The 21,622-nt window shown below is 34.8% G+C and overlaps 1 protein-coding gene and 1 long non-coding RNA gene across 2 annotated transcripts; both read left to right on the top strand.

Moving 5' to 3' along the window:
* Positions 1 to 5,972: 5,972 nt before the first annotated feature.
* Positions 5,973 to 6,872, top strand: LOC144347821 (uncharacterized). Its single transcript, XR_013419735.2, has 2 exons — positions 5,973 to 6,199; positions 6,690 to 6,872. It is a non-coding gene; the product is annotated as an uncharacterized LOC144347821 (long non-coding RNA).
* A 1,077-nt stretch (positions 6,873 to 7,949) lies between these two features.
* Positions 7,950 to 20,733, top strand: LOC102801313 (death-associated protein kinase 1-like). The gene is made up of 12 exons (XM_085494718.1): positions 7,950 to 7,991; positions 8,415 to 8,513; positions 11,110 to 11,208; positions 14,497 to 14,631; positions 14,869 to 14,976; positions 15,318 to 15,464; positions 15,722 to 15,865; positions 17,662 to 17,794; positions 18,733 to 18,896; positions 19,193 to 19,381; positions 19,494 to 19,716; positions 19,901 to 20,733. The coding sequence occupies exons 1-12, from the start codon at positions 7,950 to 7,952 to the stop codon at positions 20,731 to 20,733; spliced, it is 2,316 nt and encodes a 771-aa protein (XP_085350844.1).
* The last annotated feature ends 889 nt before the right edge of the window (positions 20,734 to 21,622 follow it).

Raw genomic sequence — 21,622 nt, 5'->3', positions numbered from 1 at the left:
TTACGACCCCCACGTTGATATCCCGAGGTAGATGGATGGTTAACAGGCCCTATTGGACTCGGAGGGTGGGAAGGCGTGTTCGTTTCTCCATATATAGAGTACAAATTTTTCTTAGCGGACTTGGGTGTTGCAAATCCAGTACTTGTAGAACTATAAAAACAACAACAACAACAACAACAAAGATTAAAGACGAAAAAACAAATTTCAACTTACCTCACATGTTTTTTGTTTTTTTTGTTTTTGTTTTTTGTATACTTACGTTACATGTGAGCAGGAACCAGATTTAATAAGACATTTCAACTTCTGATTGAAATCTGGAGTATCTATACTGCTGGCTGGAGACCATGAACTATGTATAAATAAATAAACAAATAAATAAATAAACAAACAAACAAACAAACAAACAAACAAACAAACAAACAAACAAACAAACAAACAAACAAATAAATAAATAACTTACGAAACACTCTTTCGTAGGTGATTTCTCAGATGCGTCGTCTTCACTGAAAAAATAAGAGTTATATTATTGTTATTATTCATATTGTTTACTAAATCTTCACACGCATATCGAACGAGTTATTTATATAATATCGAATACACACCTGCTTATAAAACCATATTCATGTTCTAGGTCTGACAAAGTTTTAAGCTGTGAATTGCTTTCCCTGTAAATTCAAAAAGTTAAAAAACATGTTTTATCCTGTTTTATTTTTTCCTCAGGTAAAATTTGAAATAAATAAATAAATAAATAAATAAATAAATAAATAAATAAATAAATAAATAAATAAATAAATAAATAAATAAATCACCCTTCATCTGAATTGTCGCTTTCTTCTGTTTGTCTGAAAATGACAAGAGTTTTGAATCAGCTACAACTTTGTGGTCAGTTCAAAAAAAAAAAAACTTACTCAGATATAGAGGGCGTGCATTCATGCTCCGATTAAAAACAAAAGATTTTGAACGAGCTAAGGTTGGAAAATAACGTTGCTACCGGTATGTTCAAACATGTTGGCGGGTAACGCTATACATTATGTTGACCTTCATGACAAAATAAAAGGTCAAGTCTAGTGAAAAGACACCCTAACTAATTGGGAAAATACCGCACATAATCATTGTTTTAAAGCTGAGGGGTATGCTCGATGAATGAGTCCAAGCAAGTCTTGATTCGCTGTGTCAAGGCATTCTTTGCGAATGACCGCGGTATGACATCATTTGAAAATATTGTAGTTTTCGTTTTTAGTAAACAAGTCTTCATTAATTATACATTTTCTACCTACTCAGACTTTCTATTTTCTGTGCCAATTTATAACAATGTCTCTCATAGCATAAAAAGATAAGTATTCTTTAAAGACGTAAAGACTCATGGTAGAAGCTTTCCCCTGGTTTCAACTGACAGTTTTTCACATATCCCGAATTATTAGGTAGTGTTTACAACATGAAAACAAAAAGTAAACAATGAATTCCCTACCTTATATTATCTGTGGACGCCATTTCATTCCGTGTAACGAGTGTGGCTCGATTAAAAATACTGGCTAAGCTATGAAGTCACTGGGATAATACACTCCAACGATTTGTGTTTTGATATCAGATCTGACACCCTGAAATGCCCTAGATAACAGACATTCATAAACCCCCACCCCCTGGATTCAGGAACAGATGTGAATTTGTTTATTTTACTATAAACATCTTTGTGTCTGTGTGGTCAGTTTGTGCACAGTTACAAACTAGTAACCGTGGTTTGTGTGATAAAAATGGATTATGACGACATAGGTCTGACATTCATCGCTCAACACTATAGCGAACTCGACTTTGATTTCCCCCCTGGATTCATGAATTGTTTTGAACGGAAGAAACCTGTTTATTTTACCATAAACATGTGTGTGAGTGTGTGATGAATCTATAAATATATTTGACTTGGTTGGGAAAAATGCTGACATGATGTAAACATCCGGGGTAACAGAAAGGGAATTTTTTTAACACGCGACGATAGTATTGCGAATCATTTTATCACTGACGAGCGTACTCGCAACATGGCTTCGAACCAGCTCAGCACCTACCTCAATGAATTCTCAGGCAGTCTCCTACAGGACGCGACTGCTGGAATGTCCACTCCTGGAATGTCCACTCCAGTTACAGCACAGCCCGATGTTTCTGAAAATTCAACTCGCCGTATTAATCGACGCAAAGTCACGAATGCAGGAATGTCCACTCCTGGAATGTCCACTCCAGTTACAACACAGCCCGATGTTTCTGAAAATTCAACTCGCCGTATTAAACGACGCAAAGTCACGAATGCACTAGCTATAAGTGGCACAATGCGTCCGTCACCAGCTCCACCGAGAGGTGAGACAGACATTTTTACATATTTGCTTTGCCCAGTCAAGCAATTGTTTGTCACAGTGAATACTTTTCGCGGACAAACTTATGTTCACATTCGCGAGCACTATAATGGTCACCCAACAAAACGTGGTGTATCCTTACGGGCGAACCAGTTCAGAATATTGAATGATATTATCCCGCAAATCAACCGGGCTATCAGGTATGTTAGTTTTCATTTAAAAATCCAAATATTCGTTGCTCATTTCCCGACTTCTAATGCATAGAACATTTTATGTATTAAAACGATAAAACCGTGAATTTAAAACCCACTGAATATGCCTGAAATGGTAAATCAGAGAAATAGTCATTTACAGTTTGTTTTTTGTTTTGTTTTTTCACAGCCAGCAGTCTGAGGAAACCACTGGATAAACTTGTTTCCAAAAAACTCATCGCTGAATTCATTTGTAGACACGTACGTAGCATCATCCAAACTAATTGTCTCGGATGTGAAATAGACCACTCGTCACAACGTCAACATTGGTGTCTATCCTATGGATTCGTCGATAAAAATAGCCGGATCGATGAAATCCGGTTTTTTATTGACCAAGCTTTATCTGAGATTGATATTGGTAAAATTTCCATGTGTTATGACGCATTTCAACGCATTTACCCAGATTTGGTTGGAAAATTTTCCAAGCGTTATACACGTATTCTGTTTCAAAGGTATAAATCTAACCCTGAACTGTGTTTAGATTCCTGTGAAATTACGCTATCAACTCGTGAAATGGATTCCCAACTCCTTGACATTATACAACAACATATATAGAATAATAAGAATGTCAATCATTCTCCGTAGTACAGTGAAAGACACTCGGTGAGTTTTCTACTGATCCCTAACCCTATTTGTTGCGCAGATGACGAGGGGAAACCTGTGAACTCCGTAGCCGACTCTTTTACGCGTGATAGACATTTGAATGACCTTTATGTGAACAGATATATCGAAAACGTGACCGGACTCAACCTCCCTATTTATGACAAATATTTTTTCCCACGCAGTTTTACTAGATGACTTATGCTTTTGAAATTTCACATGTATATATATATATCGATTTCATATTATTTTTTTTCTTTTTATCACAGATGAGCGATTCTGATTAGAAAAAAGTGTGTATTGACTTTTCGATGTTTTTCGTTTTTCTCTTGTTTTTATTATAATCGAATATTTCTTATATTACTGTTTTTAATCCATTCTTTTTGTTTATTTACTCAAACAAGAAACAAAACAAAACAAAAACAAATTGTATACTTTCTATATACTCAATTTCAATTACTCAGTTTTTAATCCATTCTTTTTGATTATTTACTTAAACAAAAAAAAACAAAAACAAAATGTATACTTTCTATATACTCAATTTCAATTACTCAGTTTTTAATCCATTCTTTTTGATTATTTACTTAAACAAAAAAAAAAACAAAAAAACAAAACAAAAACAAAATGTATACTTTCTATATACTCAATTTCAATTACTCAGTTTTTAATCCATTCTTTTTGATTATTTACTTAAACAAAAAAAACAAAAAACAAAAAACTAAACAAAAACAAAATGTATACTTTCTATATACTCAATTTCAATTACTCAGTTTTTAATCCATTCTTTTTGATTATTTACTCATTAGTAGATTTCCCTTCTTTGTGTAATAAACTCTGTTAGTTTTCAAAATGATGTGTATTTATTAGTGTGTGTGTGTGTGCGTGTGTGTGAGCGCCCTCTACGAAACATTCTGAAAAATCTTTCGTCCACGCCTGTCCAATTAAAAAATAATTAAAAATAATTAAAAATAATTAAAAAATAATTAAAAAAATGATGGTAATTTATGCAAATGTATTCACGATGACCTCGACACGACCTCGTATTCACATCAATTTTATGTATGCAAATGTATTCACAATATCCCATTGTGACGTCATCCTAATTCAAATGAACCCCTTTACGGCCATATCCTCATTTATGCTAATTTATGCACGAATTCCCATTGTGACGTCATTATTTATGCTCATCTATGCATATTCACAATATCCCATTGTGACGTCATCCTCATTCAAATGAACCCCTTTACGGCCATGGTCCTCATTTATGCTAATTTATGCACGAAATCCTATTGTGACGTCATCATTTATGCTAATATATGCTCCCACCTCAGATACATTATGGGGACGACCATGAGGGCGCTGTTCATCATCACTTCCAACTATGAACAGCGCCCTCATGGTCGTACCTATAATGTAACTTAAACTACTCACGTATTTCATGGGCGGCTATTACCCAATATCGAGGTCACGCGTCAAGATTACATAAGCAATTTTGGCGAAGATGGTCGACCGCATATTTAACTACCCTCCGAGAGAGACACACGCTTACAGGAAGCAAAGGGAATACAATAAATGTTGGAGATATTGTAATAATCCACAGTGATGTGGACAAATGCCGGGAATTGCATCTTAACGCCGTAACTAATTTAAAGTAGTTTATTACAACAACTAAATTGTAAGATTCGCTGAGTTGAATACAGCTAACGGACTTACTAATCGCCCCATATATAAACTATATATAAATTGTTTCCAAGGAATTAACATCGTCTGAATGTAACAATCAATCAGATGTTGGATTACGTGCAGAGCAACACAACATATTCGATACAGATGTCAACACCCTGTAGGCTGGTGACACCACTCTTAAGTGACCAAGCCGGGAATCAGCTGTGCAGCCCGAATAAAATTTGCTCATTTGAAGTAATTTACGAAATTTTAATTTTATTTTGATTCGTTACGTTCAACCAAATAAATATAAACAGTCGGCAACGACCAAAGGCACCACAGTGGCAATAAATTCGAGTCAAACAATGAAGCACCGGTCTATTGGTCATGTTAGCTGAGTGGAATCTTATAAAACTATGACAATCGTCATTATTCTTTGTCGATTGCGGCTCTTTAATACTAAAGTAAAAAAACATCTTGTGCGCAAACAGGGCACAATTTTTTATGACGATGAGCTATTGCTGAAAATACGTCTTATAACATGAAATAATCATTTTGTGTGAATACGTACATTTATATTATTGGCTGTTATTTACTAATGATATATATTAACATAAAATCGTTCTGGTTATTTGATCCATTCTATTTATGGTAATTATTGGTCTTTTGATTTCCTAGTGATTGGGGGATCACATCGATTATTGGCGACTGGTGAATTCGGTTATTTTGTATTTTCAGTGATTCTTGATTGGCCTCTTTCATATTGTGTTGATTGGTGAATTAGAGTTGATATCGTTGACATTTACACGTGAGCAAACATGTGCAAATTATAAGGTAACACCTGAGCGGGACGAAACGGTCACTCGGCCAATTACAGTTACAGTGAGTGTAAAGAAATAATATTATGATTGATTCGTCGTTAAGCACTGGTTAAACTCTGGTTTCTACTACCTTCTTCTAGAACTTACAACTACTGACTGTTTACCTCCTCCGGGGGCAATCTGATTAAAATCTGATGTAGTGTACGGGCTTTAATTATTTTGGCTATAAACTTATTTTAATTTTATGTTTTATTACTTTTGTTATTATGCCTTTTTATTTTATTATTTTACTTTGATTTTGATTTTGTGATTTTTTTAAAATTCCGCCCTACATACATCTGAGCCGATGCCTATGTAACGAGATTTCAACGAGACCCACTGTCGACGATTTTAGTCAACGAATCACAGACCTTCTTCTATAGCGCACATGATGACGTCACTGGGCAGCGTCAGGTGGCAAACACACTCAAATAAAATGGCGGATTATACCGACGTTAGCGACCGAGAAGAACACGGCTTTTCGGTAAGTTTATCATTGTCAAATGCAACGAAAGTCATTTTTATGTTTATATTGTGGCTCGAATGGTTCGAGTTTAGACCGTTATTTTGCGTAGTTATTCTGGGAGTGACGATTTTGTTTCCACCGGTTCGACCGAACACCGGTGTCTTTTTCCAGTCGCTTGCCCTGGAGACGGGTGATGTTTTGTTGACGATCGGGTCAAAACCGTCTACGGTATTGAAGCCGTAGCTGTAAATAATCATCAAAATGTATCAACATTTTGTACATTATACAATAACTCTTTATTAAAGTAATTGAGCTGATTTGGACTGGAATAAAATATTTTTTATTTGGAACACATCGCAATTGATCAGGAAATATTTTTTGCTCCAATTTTCTGCGTCGATGTCGTGGGCCGGTGACCGTTATACAATTTAAAATTTGCATTGTTTACTATAGCTGTTTACAGTGTTCTAATCATTACGATTTACTTATTTTTTTGCTTCCATTCTAGATAATTATGCTCAGTGTTTGATGTAAAATTGAAGCGATGACTGAATAAACGAACCTTGGCTGGCGAAGATGTATCAGGAAGTGTACACATTTGCTGGAAGTGAACAAAATATTCAATGTAATGACAAACATTGTAAAATGCTGTGGAATTTCTTTTGTAAATAAAAATATACTAGCAATTTTCTATTAATGGTTTATTCAAGTGGGTAAAATATAATGTACAGAAAGATTGCCCGTAGAGTATCGCTACACTGAAAAGTAAGCAACCGACAGCCTGTATAAAAGTGGGCCTGTGATTGGCTGTTACTTACGCGAGATTTGAACGGGACTTACGTAGGCGTCGGGCGGTATGTATGTAGGGCGGAATTAAAAAAAATCAAAATCAAAGTAAAATAATAAAATAAAAAGGCATTAATAACAAAAGTAATAAAAAATAAAATTAAAATAAGTTTATAGCCAAAATAATTAAAGCCCGTACACAACATCAGATTTTAATCAGATTGCTCCGGGGGTTACTTGTAAGAACCTACTTAGATTATATTTTATATTGGTAAGGGGCACGTTTTACCATAATTTTGAACTAGTGTATATGTGATTACGTTCAGTTGAACATAAAGTATTGTATTAATATTATAGGATGTGTTTTGTGAAATTGTTTCAAGGGATGGATTTTTCTTTAAAATTTGTTCCCTTCCGGACCGTGCCTTTTACCAAAATGTCATGCCTCGCATATACGTATACAGTTAATACAAGAAAAATTAATGTGGTTCACTGGGAAAGAACCGAGATCTCCATTGACAATTAATTAATATTTTACAGGGCGTTCCTAGTGTTTTCCTGATATCATAATATTTGTAAAAAACAACGCAATCATGCACATGCGTTACGAGGTCAAATTAAATTATTTTGTAACTATTGTTCTGTTCACAACTATTTCTGTATTAAATAACACTTTATTTGCCTTAAATACGTTCTACTAGACTTTTGTATAGTTACATTTGTTTAGGGATACTCTAACAACTTTCTGTTTTGCTCAAAGCGAGCATAACATTCTATTGCCTACACCAGTTATACGTCCTGTTGTAGTATATTATATTATATAATAATATATACAATTGCATTGATTCATTGCCGACGTGTCGTGGGAACAGTATGGTTGCATATTCTAATACTTTCTCTAAATATCAATATCAATCGGCAGCAGGAATTTCGCCTACTTTGCGCAGTGCTTATCGACAAAACTTTACACTAACTGTCTTTGATGACTACGCCGAGTGATCGTATCATACAGGAGTTTCCGGTTGTATAGAACCCGATATTAGTCGCGAATAACCTCGTTGTCACAAATAAGAGGAGGCCGATCACGTTTAACAGATGAATTGTATCTCGTATCTATTTCCGGAACAAATGCGGTAACAGTGGGAACACAGCGGTGAGCTCTGAATTGGTCTGGGCGGAAAGGACAAGCAAGGTTCCCGAGTAAAAACACAAATAATACAGGGTCAAAAGATATCGCGTGGCGCTGATTGAATAATGCATATTAATATCATCGCAACTACGACCGGGATCCACGGATATCACAGTTGGTCATCTGATAATATGGTCGAGTCGACTTTTTATTTTCCTTCATTATTTTGAACAATGTATATAGAGCTACCTCGTAATATTACTCATCATTGCCAAACCACGTGATATGTATACACATATATTCTATTCTTATTTACAGAATAAGAGTACTGCATTGATGATAGCTACATCCTTCAACCAGTGTTCTGCCATCTCATTATTACTGAAACACAACGCTGACATAAACTACCAGAACACGGTTTGTAAATTATTGTGATACTTGTGATCAATGCCATTGACAGTCGACTTATATCTGATGGTTTTCAAATATGTATGACGTCATAAGAACATCATTAGGACATTCGTTTTATCAGTGATATTTACAGGAAGTATGCTGTATTTTCATGAGGGCGCTATCGTTAATATTTTAAACATTGTTTTCCAATATAAATTTACAGTGCCATGATTTTTTTTAATTGGAAAATAGTTTATGTATTCTTGGTACCATGACAACGTAGAATTGATTACACAAATTACCCTATTTTATTATTATTTTCTCATCTATAATTTGACGACTGTCAATGCACAGAATTGATCTATCCTTCAAGAAGTAATTAGGAGAGTTTACTTTCATATTGTAGAGATACTGAATTGTTTGTGATATGTACATCGAGTTATGAACATCGAGTTAAAAATGGCCACGACCGCATTTTAGAAACCACAGCCACTTTTGGGAAACCACGCCTAAATTGTAACTCGATGACCAATTTACAGTTAACTGAAAATCGAGTTAAGCGCACCATAGATTTGTTGTTCTGTTTAACATTCAAATTTAGGAACGCGAATTTTTGATTATCAGCCAAACGAGTTACGGGAAACATACAATGTTATACAAAACAAAAAACTGTTTGTTAACATGCATATTGAACATCGAGTTACAATTTGGGAGTGGTTTTGCAAAGTGGGCGTGGTCATGTGTGTAACTCGTTGTTCGTAACTCGGACAATTCAGTATCTCAAAATTCGTAACGTATTCGTTTACAGCGTGGATGGCGTCATTTGCTGTTGGTGTATTCAAACATATTTTCGATGAATCATGATCGTCGCGTAGACAGTAAATTCAAATGTGCCCTGGAACTAGCATACTATAATGTGAGATACACATAGCGACATTTGATGCTAAATTAATCGTCTTTTTCGCGTAAAAATGATCAACCTTGTTTTTGAAAGATAATCACACCAGTGCATTTCATAGCCACACCACGACTAACTTGTTGACATACGTAATTTGTGCTAGAATGGTTTGATGCCGTCTCCATTCGATTACACTGAGATCATTTTAAGGAAAGGTTACTTTATATTTTACCCATTAGTAACTATATAACGATGTTTACAAAGTGTGTTTGGTTTCTCATCAATAAATTCAAATCAATATTCAAAAGGTAGTGAGTAAAGATTCCGGTTAATAATTTTGAAAACCCATACAGTGTATTGTTATATATTATACAGGGTTGCAGGTTCTCCAATTATAATAATGTTTGGAAACTCTGACTGCTTGACGCCTTGTAAACTAGACTCGCGTGTTACCGCTGCTTTCGGCTATACAACATAATGGTTGGTGTCTTGTTTGGATATCATCAGTCGACCGGCTTTCAAAATTACGACACATTCTAAAATCACTTTTTATTTTTATCAAAATTGGATAAAGATGGCCCTGCGATAAAATCGGATGTGAATCTTATCTTAAAATATTTATTGACGACAGGGGTATAATGTTTCGCGCAAATTTAAATACATAGTATGTGAATAACAGCTAAAATTACAATTGGATGTTATAAACGAAACGTGGGGATTTTTAGTAGTAGATATAAAACCTCTCTGCAATAAATTGCGGACCTGAGATAATCATTTACTGAAAATATGCAAATTTTCCAGAGATGTCTTATATCGCAAAACAAAAACTCGGGCATGACATTTATAACCCAGTTATAAAATAACATGCTCGCTTACGCTACAAAATAGCTTTTGCTGTGTGAATTCAAGATTCTTCCAGCGTCTTTTCTTGGATTATTCTACTATCTTAATTAGTGACAAAAAGCCATAGTTGCAAAAAAAACTTTTAATTGTGACGATTTAAAAAAAACATACACTATATATTTGTACATGTAAATGTAATGTTATAGAAAGTATGAAGGTAATTCTCATAATGATTTTAAATCAAGTGATGGTAGGGTACTGCGCCCTCTATATCAGAAACTATGTTCTAATTTAAACGGAATTAATTTGAAATGAAATTCTGACAGTGCAAAATTTTCAGTTTCCATGAGCGATACGTTACAGAATTGTGGCCAATCAGCGGGAATGTTTCAGCAGTCATGTGTAATAATTGAATATTTCTATACTTAATTTGCAAATCTCAGTGGCTATTATGGTCACCATTCTCTTACGGTACAATGATTACATACACGGGTTTGTATAACACCTCACCAGTACCACTACAAATAAAAAATGACACAGGTTAGAATTGACAATATGATTAGTGTATCTCAAGTCATAAAATGCAAGTTCCAGCCTAAGTTCTTTTTACAACGAACACTTGAAGATGATTCACAATATGATTTCTCTTTTGTTGAACTTCTTCATTTACTACTGACAGTGTTATGTGCTCAGCGATTTGATTTTAATTTGCGTAACCTAGTTATCATTTTGTGTTTTACCATGTTGCCATGACCACTCAATTAACCAATTCTAAGCAAATTAAATCAAATGTTAAACTACATGAACACTTGTGTGTAAATATGTAAATACATACAACCTCACTAATAACTGTGATATGTATTCTATTATATTTTACAGCATGGTAGGACAGCACTGATGAATGCTTGCTGGCGTAATGCATTGGATGCAGTAAAACTGTTGTTATCTAAATCTGCAGACATTAGTCTTCGTGACGAGGTGAGGAGTAATTCGGTCATATTGGATATGACGTCATCCGAAGAATTTTGCATTCCACTCATGTCATATTCACAATAGGTTATTTACTCCAGACATAAACACTTCAATATCAACGATAGGTATATGTCTGTTTGCTTGTTCGTTTATCTGCATGGATTGTTGGCTTACTGGTTTCTTTTTAAAGTAATTATTTAGTTATTTATTTTAATACATGTGGTATATCAATAGGGTCAAATTAAAACATGGCAAAAGATAAAAAAATCAATAAAATATTAAATCTAAAGTGATGCTTATCGTGCCAACATTCATACCATACAAATACCAACATTCATCACTCTCCGACACGTATACAGTTATATAAACATAGCGATCGCAATCGTTAGTTTTAGTTTAAGGCTAAGTCTGAATTTATCTTTCCTTCAAACTTTAACCATAAAAAATTGTACGAGCTTTTCACAATCCCTAAAAAAACTAACCGTGTGGAGTTCACTGTATCAGTTTCAGACAAACGACACGGATGAAATGGATAGAAGCGAGTCATTCAAAAAGCGGAGCAAAACCCAATAGAGTTCGGTTTGTTGCCCGTAATGTATTGTCTTTTAAAGAATGTTTCAGTAATATTTTGCCACACAACAGCTAGTCGCCGTTTTTACGACTCAATCGTTTCAAAACCGGTAAGACAAATGAACAAAGACAAATTCAAAATGAAGTCGCATTGAAAGGAAAACTATTGTAAATCAAGGCAGGTTTTATTCAATTGCAGACAGGACAGCTGATTAAATAGGGTGTCTTAGTATCAGAGGTCGCCGACCGTGGTCATACAACATACTTTGTAACAACGTTACCGATGTATTTATTTTGGTCCTGATCACATTATAGACTGTTCTATAAAATCATTAAAACTGTGTATTTACATCGAATTGACTGGACATGGCGGTAATTATGTGATGCATTTGCAGATACACTTAATTCAAAAATAAAGAGTGTTTTTTTCTTTCATTACATCTTACTCAATTTTAAATTTGTCTTGTTTTTGCATCACTATAGACAGAACAAAACTTTTTATGTTACTGATTTTAAAACGACATCGTCTGTATTATTTCATTCAAACAATTACAGCTACTACGTTTGGCACGTTGAGAGATGCAATATGGAAATATGTAAAGCGCCCTCGAAAACGATATCACGCGTTGTTTCCGATACTAACCGCAAGTGGCATAAATTACATTCAGCAATATGTATAACCAGCCATGTGCAAACGGGTTCAAGGCAATGTCTGGTTACACTGGTGTGACGTGGGTTGGCGTGGATGTGTTTTACAACAAGTAATTAGTTCGGTTATTATTCACTCCTTTTCTCTGATCTCCAGTGATCGCAAAAAAGACAAGTGTGAAGACCTAAAGTGAGGCGATTGGTGGCACGCGAACGCTGGTTCATGTCACGAACACAGTACATGTTTACTTTGATTTAACGTAGTATTTATCGAGTCGTGTATTCGATGATATTTACATTAAACTTTAAAGCAGATGACCGAGATATGCGGTCGCTATGGAGATCACAGTGCACTTACATTAGTACAGATAATTTACGTTGAGATTATTGTCGCACACCATACAATTTGACAAAATAGATATTAAACCAGCAAAATGTGTAATATTTCTTCGAATTTGTGCAATGAAATGTGTAAATTAGAATATGTAAGTTAAATGTGAAAACAATTTTCAGTTTGCGAAAAGGTCAATATATCGAATACGCCTGGTGCCTTGATTGCACTAAGTAAACAAGACGTCATTCACTCTTAAACGTTTTGCGTGTTTGTATAAAGATGTTATCAGTAATTTTGAGATAGTGGATCGTTACGTTATTATACAAGAAACATCTGAATTCATTTGCGAATGTTTGTAGTTTATTATCGCTTCCACACATCCCCTATGTCCGACACACCTTTTGGAATATTTGCAGTTATTATGACTAAGTGTGTGTATAGTCACATTTATGCCTCTTATTTTCACAATTAGTGTTTACGTCATAAACACGTGGCATTCAATTTAGTAGTATTCCTCAATGTTACCCCGACAAATATTACGTGATCGCGCATGCGCTGATAAAGGTAAATATTATTTTTCATTTCTCCATGATGCAGCCGGCAGTCGTGACAAAATTCAGAGTGGCCGATCACTATAGAACTGTTTTACTTAAACTATTCTCGACCACCTAGACCACTAGCATTTGCATTATTAATTAATCATTGTAATAGAATCCTAAATAGAGATCAATACTTACAATGTGTAACAATCTGTTCGTGCATTGTGTTTACATTTTTCATTTTAAAATGAGCATTTTGTGATTTATTCCACAGCTTATTTCATGTACCCTTAAATCACAGAGGTTTTTACATTTTATTAGGTGTAGATAAAGATAAAATTTAAAAAAAAAACATGGTCTATCTATTTGGCATATGGTTCATCAATTATAAATCACAAATCTCATTTATCACACTTAATAATACTCGTCACGCTAATCGGAAAATGTCTGATATCTATGACGTAGACATTGACAACATTAGTAGAAAATAACTGAAACTTTCATCTCTGAAGATTTCGTCACCACTAGTTTGTATAATACAGCTTTTCTAGTCAACACAATTAACAATGTACAGTTTTAACAATTAATTTACAAATCTCGTAATAATTATTACCGTCTCAAAACGTTATCAACCCAGACCAAACAATCAATAACTAAAGTAGTCAGCATAGATCAACTGAAAATATTTCTTTACAGGTTATCATTTATTTTTATTTATTCATTAGTTGAATTGTTTGATTTATGGTGCCTTACTTGTCATTGCAACTGAGAAACCCTCAGTAAGAGAAATAACTGCATTTCACTGCGTTTCTGTTATTCAAGATATTTTCACTATAGTTAGAATCCGTCACTCGTGTGCATGACAATCCACTAGAATCTCTTAAACCACAATGTTCAGACCATGCCAACAAATATGAATTTTTAGATTTCATCCCAGCTGATATTGTTGTATTCAATTGATGTGACAATAATACACTAGTGTTAATTATCAATAAATTGTATATATTATTGTAGAGTTGAAATTACTGTGATATACAACAATTTAACCGATTATATATCCTGACATTGAGTGTTGGATTATTCTCAGCTCAGAAGCTTATGACGTCATCGTATGATCAGACAATGGGCAGTATTTTCGTCGTAAAAAATTTTTGAGAAACGTTTTGTCGTATCATTACACAGTTTGTTTTATTCTATCTACAGTATAATGAGAATGCAATGTTTAGGATATTGAAAGTGTATAGTGAAGATCTGAAATCACAGGAAGATAAAAGAAGAGCGTTAACAATTATCAAACTTTTACTTGAGAATGGCATCGATATGACGTCACCCAACAAGGTTGGAAGTTTAAAATCTCAATTTTCACAAAATTAGTTAAGACACGAATATTATTGTTAAGTACAGTTTAAAGCCCCACTCATGTATAACTTGTATTTGGACAAACATGTGCGGGTTTCAACACCTGTTTTTTAGTGAGTACAGAACTAATAATTAAAGCAGAATATAAATTATTGTATTACTCAATTATTTTGTTACTCAAAATAACGGTGTTATAATATGATGTTATGTTCTCAGGACCAGAAGACACCAATTGAGTATGTCACAGGTTTGATAGGAACAGGAAGTGACGTACAGAACCAGTATTACAAGGAGGCCGGGATATTATTACAGGAAGTTAAAGAGGTAATAATACTATTTGTCTTTTTTGTGCTGTTTTAGTAATTAAGAATATATTTGTTTTACACACAATTTTAAAAACTATATTTTAAATTAGAAACAGATTACTATATACTGTACTTGAAATAGTTTAAACAGTGATGTACGAGATTTTGCCAGCAATAAGTTGAATATATTCTGTGAAAAAACAGACACATTGATATACTTCTCTGACTTCCTTTCATATATCGAATTTATATTCGTTAATTTTTACAACAAGGGTCAAATTTGAGTTTTTAATATAGCTCAGAAATTATCAAAGTTTATATCATCATGTATGTCATAATAAACGTTTATCATTTTTTAAGGAAAGAGATTATAAGACACTGTTAAAACAACCTGGTGTACCCCTGAAAACAGTGAAATTGTACATATTAGGACATGGCGGAACGGGAAAGTCAACTCTAATGAATTCTCTATCAGCAAACACGGGCGTTGTACCGTCATTTCTAAGAGTAAGTGTTTTCAGTTACTAGTGTCATTATTATAATGTTAGATATAGATGATTTGTTACCATCCAATTATGTGTAATGTACAGTTGAGCACACGTACAAAATAGCTGCTAATCGATGAACTAAAGCTGCTACTATTCCTCCTTTATAACATCCCATGCCTTGCCCTGCCCCCCCCCCTACCCTACTTATCCCCCTCTCTCACCTAATACATTCACAATTTTAGTTTGTAATGTAATGTTTGTTTGTGTTTTCATTAGAAACTTAAATCTCAAGCAGGGCCTGTACCTGGAACAGAAGTACACGAAAAAACGCCAGGAATTAGCATAAATGACTTGAAAATCTCAGGAAAGCAGTTTAATACTTGGGATTTTGCAGGTCATCAGAATTTTTTGTGTGTCATGGTATGTTACTTAATGCTGAGGATGCTATATTCGTTTTAATGTACAACATAGCTGACTCTACAGAAACCGGTCACATCATTAGACCAAATGAGCTGAAGGAATTATCACTAGCGCAAGTAAGTGTGCATTTATATTTGTCACATATGAGTACGATTAATATTCACAACATACTTTGTCGTAAGACAATATCAACCACTCATAACTCCTTCATTACCGTCACCGCTTCCACCCATTGTCATAAAAATCACTCATCATGTTTTCTATTTAACGAATTCTATCCATTGTCATGAAAGTCCACCACTCAGAGTCCCTTTATCACCAAAACTACCCAATGGCATTACTGTCACCACTTATTGGTACATTGCAATCTATTCTACCCATTGTCATAAAAATCACCCATTCATGTTTCCTATTTAACGAATTATATCCATTGCCATGAAAGTCACGGTTTACAGCTCCTATCTCAACAAGTCTACCCAATGTCATTACTGTCACCACTCATTATTACATTATCACCTATTCCACGAATTGTCATAACTATCACCCATTCATGTTTCCTATATAATGAATTATACCCATTGTCATGAAAATCACCCTTTCATAGTTCCGTCATCACCAAATCTACCCAATGGCATTACTGTCACAACTCATTATTACATTGTCACCTATTCCACCCATTGTCATAAATATCACCTATTCATGTTTCCTATATAATGAATTATTCCCATTGTCATGAAAATCCCCATTTCATAGTGCCTTTATCACCAAATCTACCCAATGGCATTACTGTCACCACTCATTATTACATTGTCACCTATTCCACGAATTGCCATAAATATCACCCATTCATGTTTTCCATATAACGAATTATTCCCATTGTCATGAACATCTACCACTCATAGTTCCTTTATCACCAAATCTACCCAATGTCACTACTGTCACCACTCATTATTACATTGTCACCTATTCCACGAATTGCCATAAATATCACCCATTCATGTTTTCTATATAACGAATTCTATCCATTGTCATGAAAATCTGTCACTCATAGTTGCTTTCTCACCAAATCTACCCAATGTCATAAAAGTAACCAATCACTTGTCATCAATTCACTGTTCTTTAGTCACCAGTTCTTCCCATTGTCATACGAATTGTTGTAGAAATCATCCAGTCATTGTTCCTCTATCACCAATTCAGTTTATTGTCGGAACCCTCACCCACTGATTGCGACATTGTCACCAACCCTACCCTTTGTAATACGTTTCACTCACTCATTGTTCCTCTACCAACAAATCTACCCATTGTCAAAATAGTCACCAACCATTGTTCATATGTCATCAATTCTACCAATTGTCACGTGAGTCACACATTCATGATTTGGTTGTTACCTGGCCTTCCCATTATCATGAGAGTCGTCTGATCGGTGACCATACTCACAGCAACCAAGACCACGGTCACAGCAACCTTGGCCATGCTCATAGCAACCATTATTGACAGTCACTTTCTTCACTGTATGAAATTATAAATAGCATGGATTTCAAAAAGCGTAATTTCAATTGGTTTTATTGATTGTCATTAATTCCATTCATTGTATTTCAATCAATATTGATCAATAGATTGTACTAAAAACATTTCACTTATGTTGATTAACTTATTAAAAATGATTTTACTAAAATTATCCATCTAACAAGATTCAATGTCAGCAATAAAATAGAAAATTGTTTAAATTAAATGTATCAATGTTTTAAATCATTACTTACTCTAATCGTCATTATAAATCATTCAATATAATGCAGACTAGTAAGTGGAGTATGATGATGAAGGCGACAAATAAATCATGTCTACCCGATGACTTGAAAAGCAGACTTTCTGTTATATTGGTTGCAAGTAAAGCAGACTGGGCGAAAATAGAGAATTGTGAAGAAGAAGGTACGGTTATTAATTAATGTAACACCCTGTCTTCCGCCTGTTGTAATTTCGACATGCACATATCATTATAATTCCTATGGCCGTTCATTATTGAAATACCATGTTCAAATTAGCCGATTGGTACCACGTATCCCTCTTATCAGTCGATAACTGGGCAGTAATTGAAGTTTTTATTGAAACTAAAATGCGATTAAGGAATTTGTGTGACTTATTCATTGTTTTTTTTAAAAAAGTTTTACTGATCGTTTGAGCAATGATACTTACGCGGATTTAAAAATCTCAGTAATTTATATCTAGGGTTTGTTTATTTAAGGGTGAGAGTTTGTTCGTAAAAGTAAAAGAAATCTTAAACGCACTAACCATACTGTCGATTTATTTATTGCAACAAATACATATAGGACACATTTAACATTGAATGTTGACGAGTGGCACACACATAATCTTGTTTGTCTACTCGATCATTAAGCGTAGAGTAAGTAAGTAGAGTATTTGGAGCAGTGACAGGAAGGTTACAGGTGGTACTGATCGATAAATAAGAATACAGTGTTTCAATAAATATTCGATATTTCGTAACAACTAGGCTCAACTGTTTCCCCGTAGTTCCCCTGTTACCATTCAATAAAGAGAAGTGTGCCACTCCCTATTTATTAATAATTGTAGTATGCTGTCATTTGCCTGTCTCGGTGTACGATTATTGTAATATCATTCCTGCTTCCTGATGCACGTTTAAATCACACTAGTTATCCTGTCTTATTCGGTGTACACGTTTACATGTAATTATTGTAATATTCTGCCTGATTCAGCGCGCACGTTTACATGTCAATTATATAGTATCAAGCTTGTTGTCTGATGCAGTGTGCACGTTAACATGCCATTATTGCATTGTGATAAACATGCACATAAACATTTTTAATAATTTTAAACCGTGTTCATTCAAGCTCGTAGAGTTGCAGAAGAAATAAAAATGGAACTTACCAAGCTCTTCGGCAAATATTTAGATATAGAAGACATCATATTGATTCTTGACTGCCATGATCCTGACAGCGCTGGGATGAAAAAGTTACGAAAGATTCTGAAGATTAAGAGAATAGAGAAAATTGAGGTGACAATTTCTTGTAAAATATATACAATTCTAAAATACCAATTTGTGACCAAGCAACCCAATGAGAGAATATCCAATGAACATGTGACACTAAGTGGTGTTATATGTTTCAGTAGTGCAAAAACAATATCCTACCCCAGACACAATCCCTCACATATACCAATCAAAATAGTGTGTGTTAAAATGTTCATGGTAACCAACAGGTTCAACATGGCTCTTATTTAAGTATGAAATGAAAATATGTGTAAATAATAATTGCGAAATAAAATGATTGTATTTTTTTATTCTCTCATCAGAAAATAAAGTACATGCCTAATATCTGCGCTGAGATTCTGAAGATGCTTGATACATGGTTTCAGGAAAGAATAATGTTTCCTGTAATGTACTGGAATGAATATATAGAGTGCATAAAACAACAGATCAACTCAACCTTGGAAGATGATTTCTTGGTCATAGCTACAGAGTTTTTACATCGTATTGGTATGGTGAGTAAGGATAACCTTCATTAATAGTTAATATGATTATGTCTATATTATATCACCATATTACCCAAATGTGTAATCATATTTTTATTAAATCATATTTCTATTATATTAGGTACTTTACATGAAGTGTAGAACATCACCAGAGGGACAAGACATTGTTATATTGGCACCAAAATGGTTCTGTGATGAAATACTTGGCCCAATCTTCGCGTCGAAGAAATTTGATCGATACCCAAAACATTTGAAAAGAAAACAGATTTACACAAAAAAAGATATTCAGCAGGTCCTCGAAGGAAATGTTGTCGTTGATGTAGATTTACTCGTAAACCTCCTGCGTGAGTTTGAAATTTTATTTCCACTGAATGATGGCGATTATGGTATTGGTCATAAAGATGAATTCATAATTCCGTGTCGCTTGCCTTCAATTATGCCAGAAGATCAATGGCAGCTGAAACCAAATATGCAAATATATGTTGGTAGACGTGTTAAATGTCGCAGTATTGCAGATATTTTTTTCAGAAAATGTTTTCCCTCAACTTCAAACACGTCTTCATGTCCACTTCACTGCTTTGGGACGCCCACCAAGTGGAATATGGAAAGACGGAATCAAGATCTGCAAAGGCGTGGAAGGACTGGTACAACTAAGCTCTAACGGCCGGGCTGTGAACGTAGTGGTGAGGTGTGAAAGTAAACAAGAAATAGGAGATTGTTTTGAGGTGTTGGAAATGGTTAGCTATGATATACAACAAGTGTTACATTCTGCCTGCCCTGGTACCGAGGTTGATAGATATGTCTTGAGTGCAGAATCATTGAGAAGCAATGAGAAACTTGAAGATGTATGCTACTATACATTAGATGAAATCCGCGAAGCCGAAAATAAGAAAACCAATGTGTATCATAAAACTGCCGGTAAAGAAGAAAAAGTGACAGACCTCATAATGCCTGGATTTGACACAACTTTCCTGAAAGAGCAAGGTATGAAATGCGACGTTAAATGGCTGCCTCATAAAACAAGACAAACAGTTATAAAACATCTCGAGCCTGAAGACCCAATGTGGCAGGATCATAGAATCATGGCACAGCATATGGGAATTGGACATGATGATAGAAAGTTGTTTGCAGCACAAGCTAAAACGCGTGGTACAGATGTTACTGAGCTTTTCCTGTCTGAATGGTCAGCCAGGTGGGAAGAGAAAGTGAGACGAGAAGGTGATAAAGTAGTGAAATATGTCAAAAAGAAAGGCGTCTTTTATGAAAGTAGTATAGAAAACCTCTTGAAGATAAATAATGAATTTCTGCACCACCATGATGTCACATGTGCTCTTGAGAGTGTATTCAAGAAAGATGAATAAATCGGCATGATCTACTGTACCCGTATAAATACATATTTTGTATTCATCCAGTAGGCTTCACTGAGTTAATTTTATTGACTAAACCCTAAATTATCTAAAAGAGAAATGACAAATTAACTTACTATGACCACGACAGTCAACCATCATGCAGTGCTGAAAGTGAATGCAGTCAACTATCGTGCAGTGCTGAGAGTGAATGCAGTCAACCTTCTTGCAAATACGTGGATGAATGCATTCAACCATCATGCAGTGCTGAGAATGAAAGCAGTCAGCAAAAACGCAGTGCAGAGAATAGATGCAGTCAGCCAATATGCAGTGCTGAAAGCGAATGCGGTCTATAACGATGCAGTGCTAAGAGCGAATGCTGTTAATAACTATTCACTACGAATAGTGAATGCAGTCCGTCTTGCAGTGTTGAGAATGATCACAGTCAACCATCATATAGTGCTGATAGTGATTGCAGTCAACCATCATGTAGTGCTGAGAGTGATTGCAGTCCACTATCATGTAGTGCTGAGAGTGAATGCAGTCAACCATCATGTAGTGCTGAGAGTGAATGCAGTCAACATCATGTAGTGCTGAGAGTGAATGCAGTCAACCATCATGTAGTTCTGATAGTGAATGCAGTCAACAATCATACAGTGCTGAGAATGATTGCAGTCAACCATCATGCAATACTGAGAGTGAACGCAGTCAACTATCATGCAATACTGAGAGTGAATGCAGTCAACTATCATGCAGTGCTGAGAGTGAATGCAGTCAACCATCATGCAGTGCTGAGAGTGAATGTAGTCAAATATCATGCAATACTGAGAGTGAATGCAGTCAATTATCATGCAGTGCTGTGTATGAATACAGTCAACCATGACTAAAAGTGAATGCTGTAAAC

This window comes from Saccoglossus kowalevskii, chromosome 20, assembly GCF_978046115.1.
Source record: "Saccoglossus kowalevskii chromosome 20, keSacKowa6.1, whole genome shotgun sequence".
Classification (NCBI taxonomy): Eukaryota; Metazoa; Hemichordata; class Enteropneusta; family Harrimaniidae; genus Saccoglossus; species Saccoglossus kowalevskii.
The sequence above is the reverse complement of the archived record's forward strand: the minus strand, read 5'-3'. Positions and strand labels throughout refer to the sequence as shown.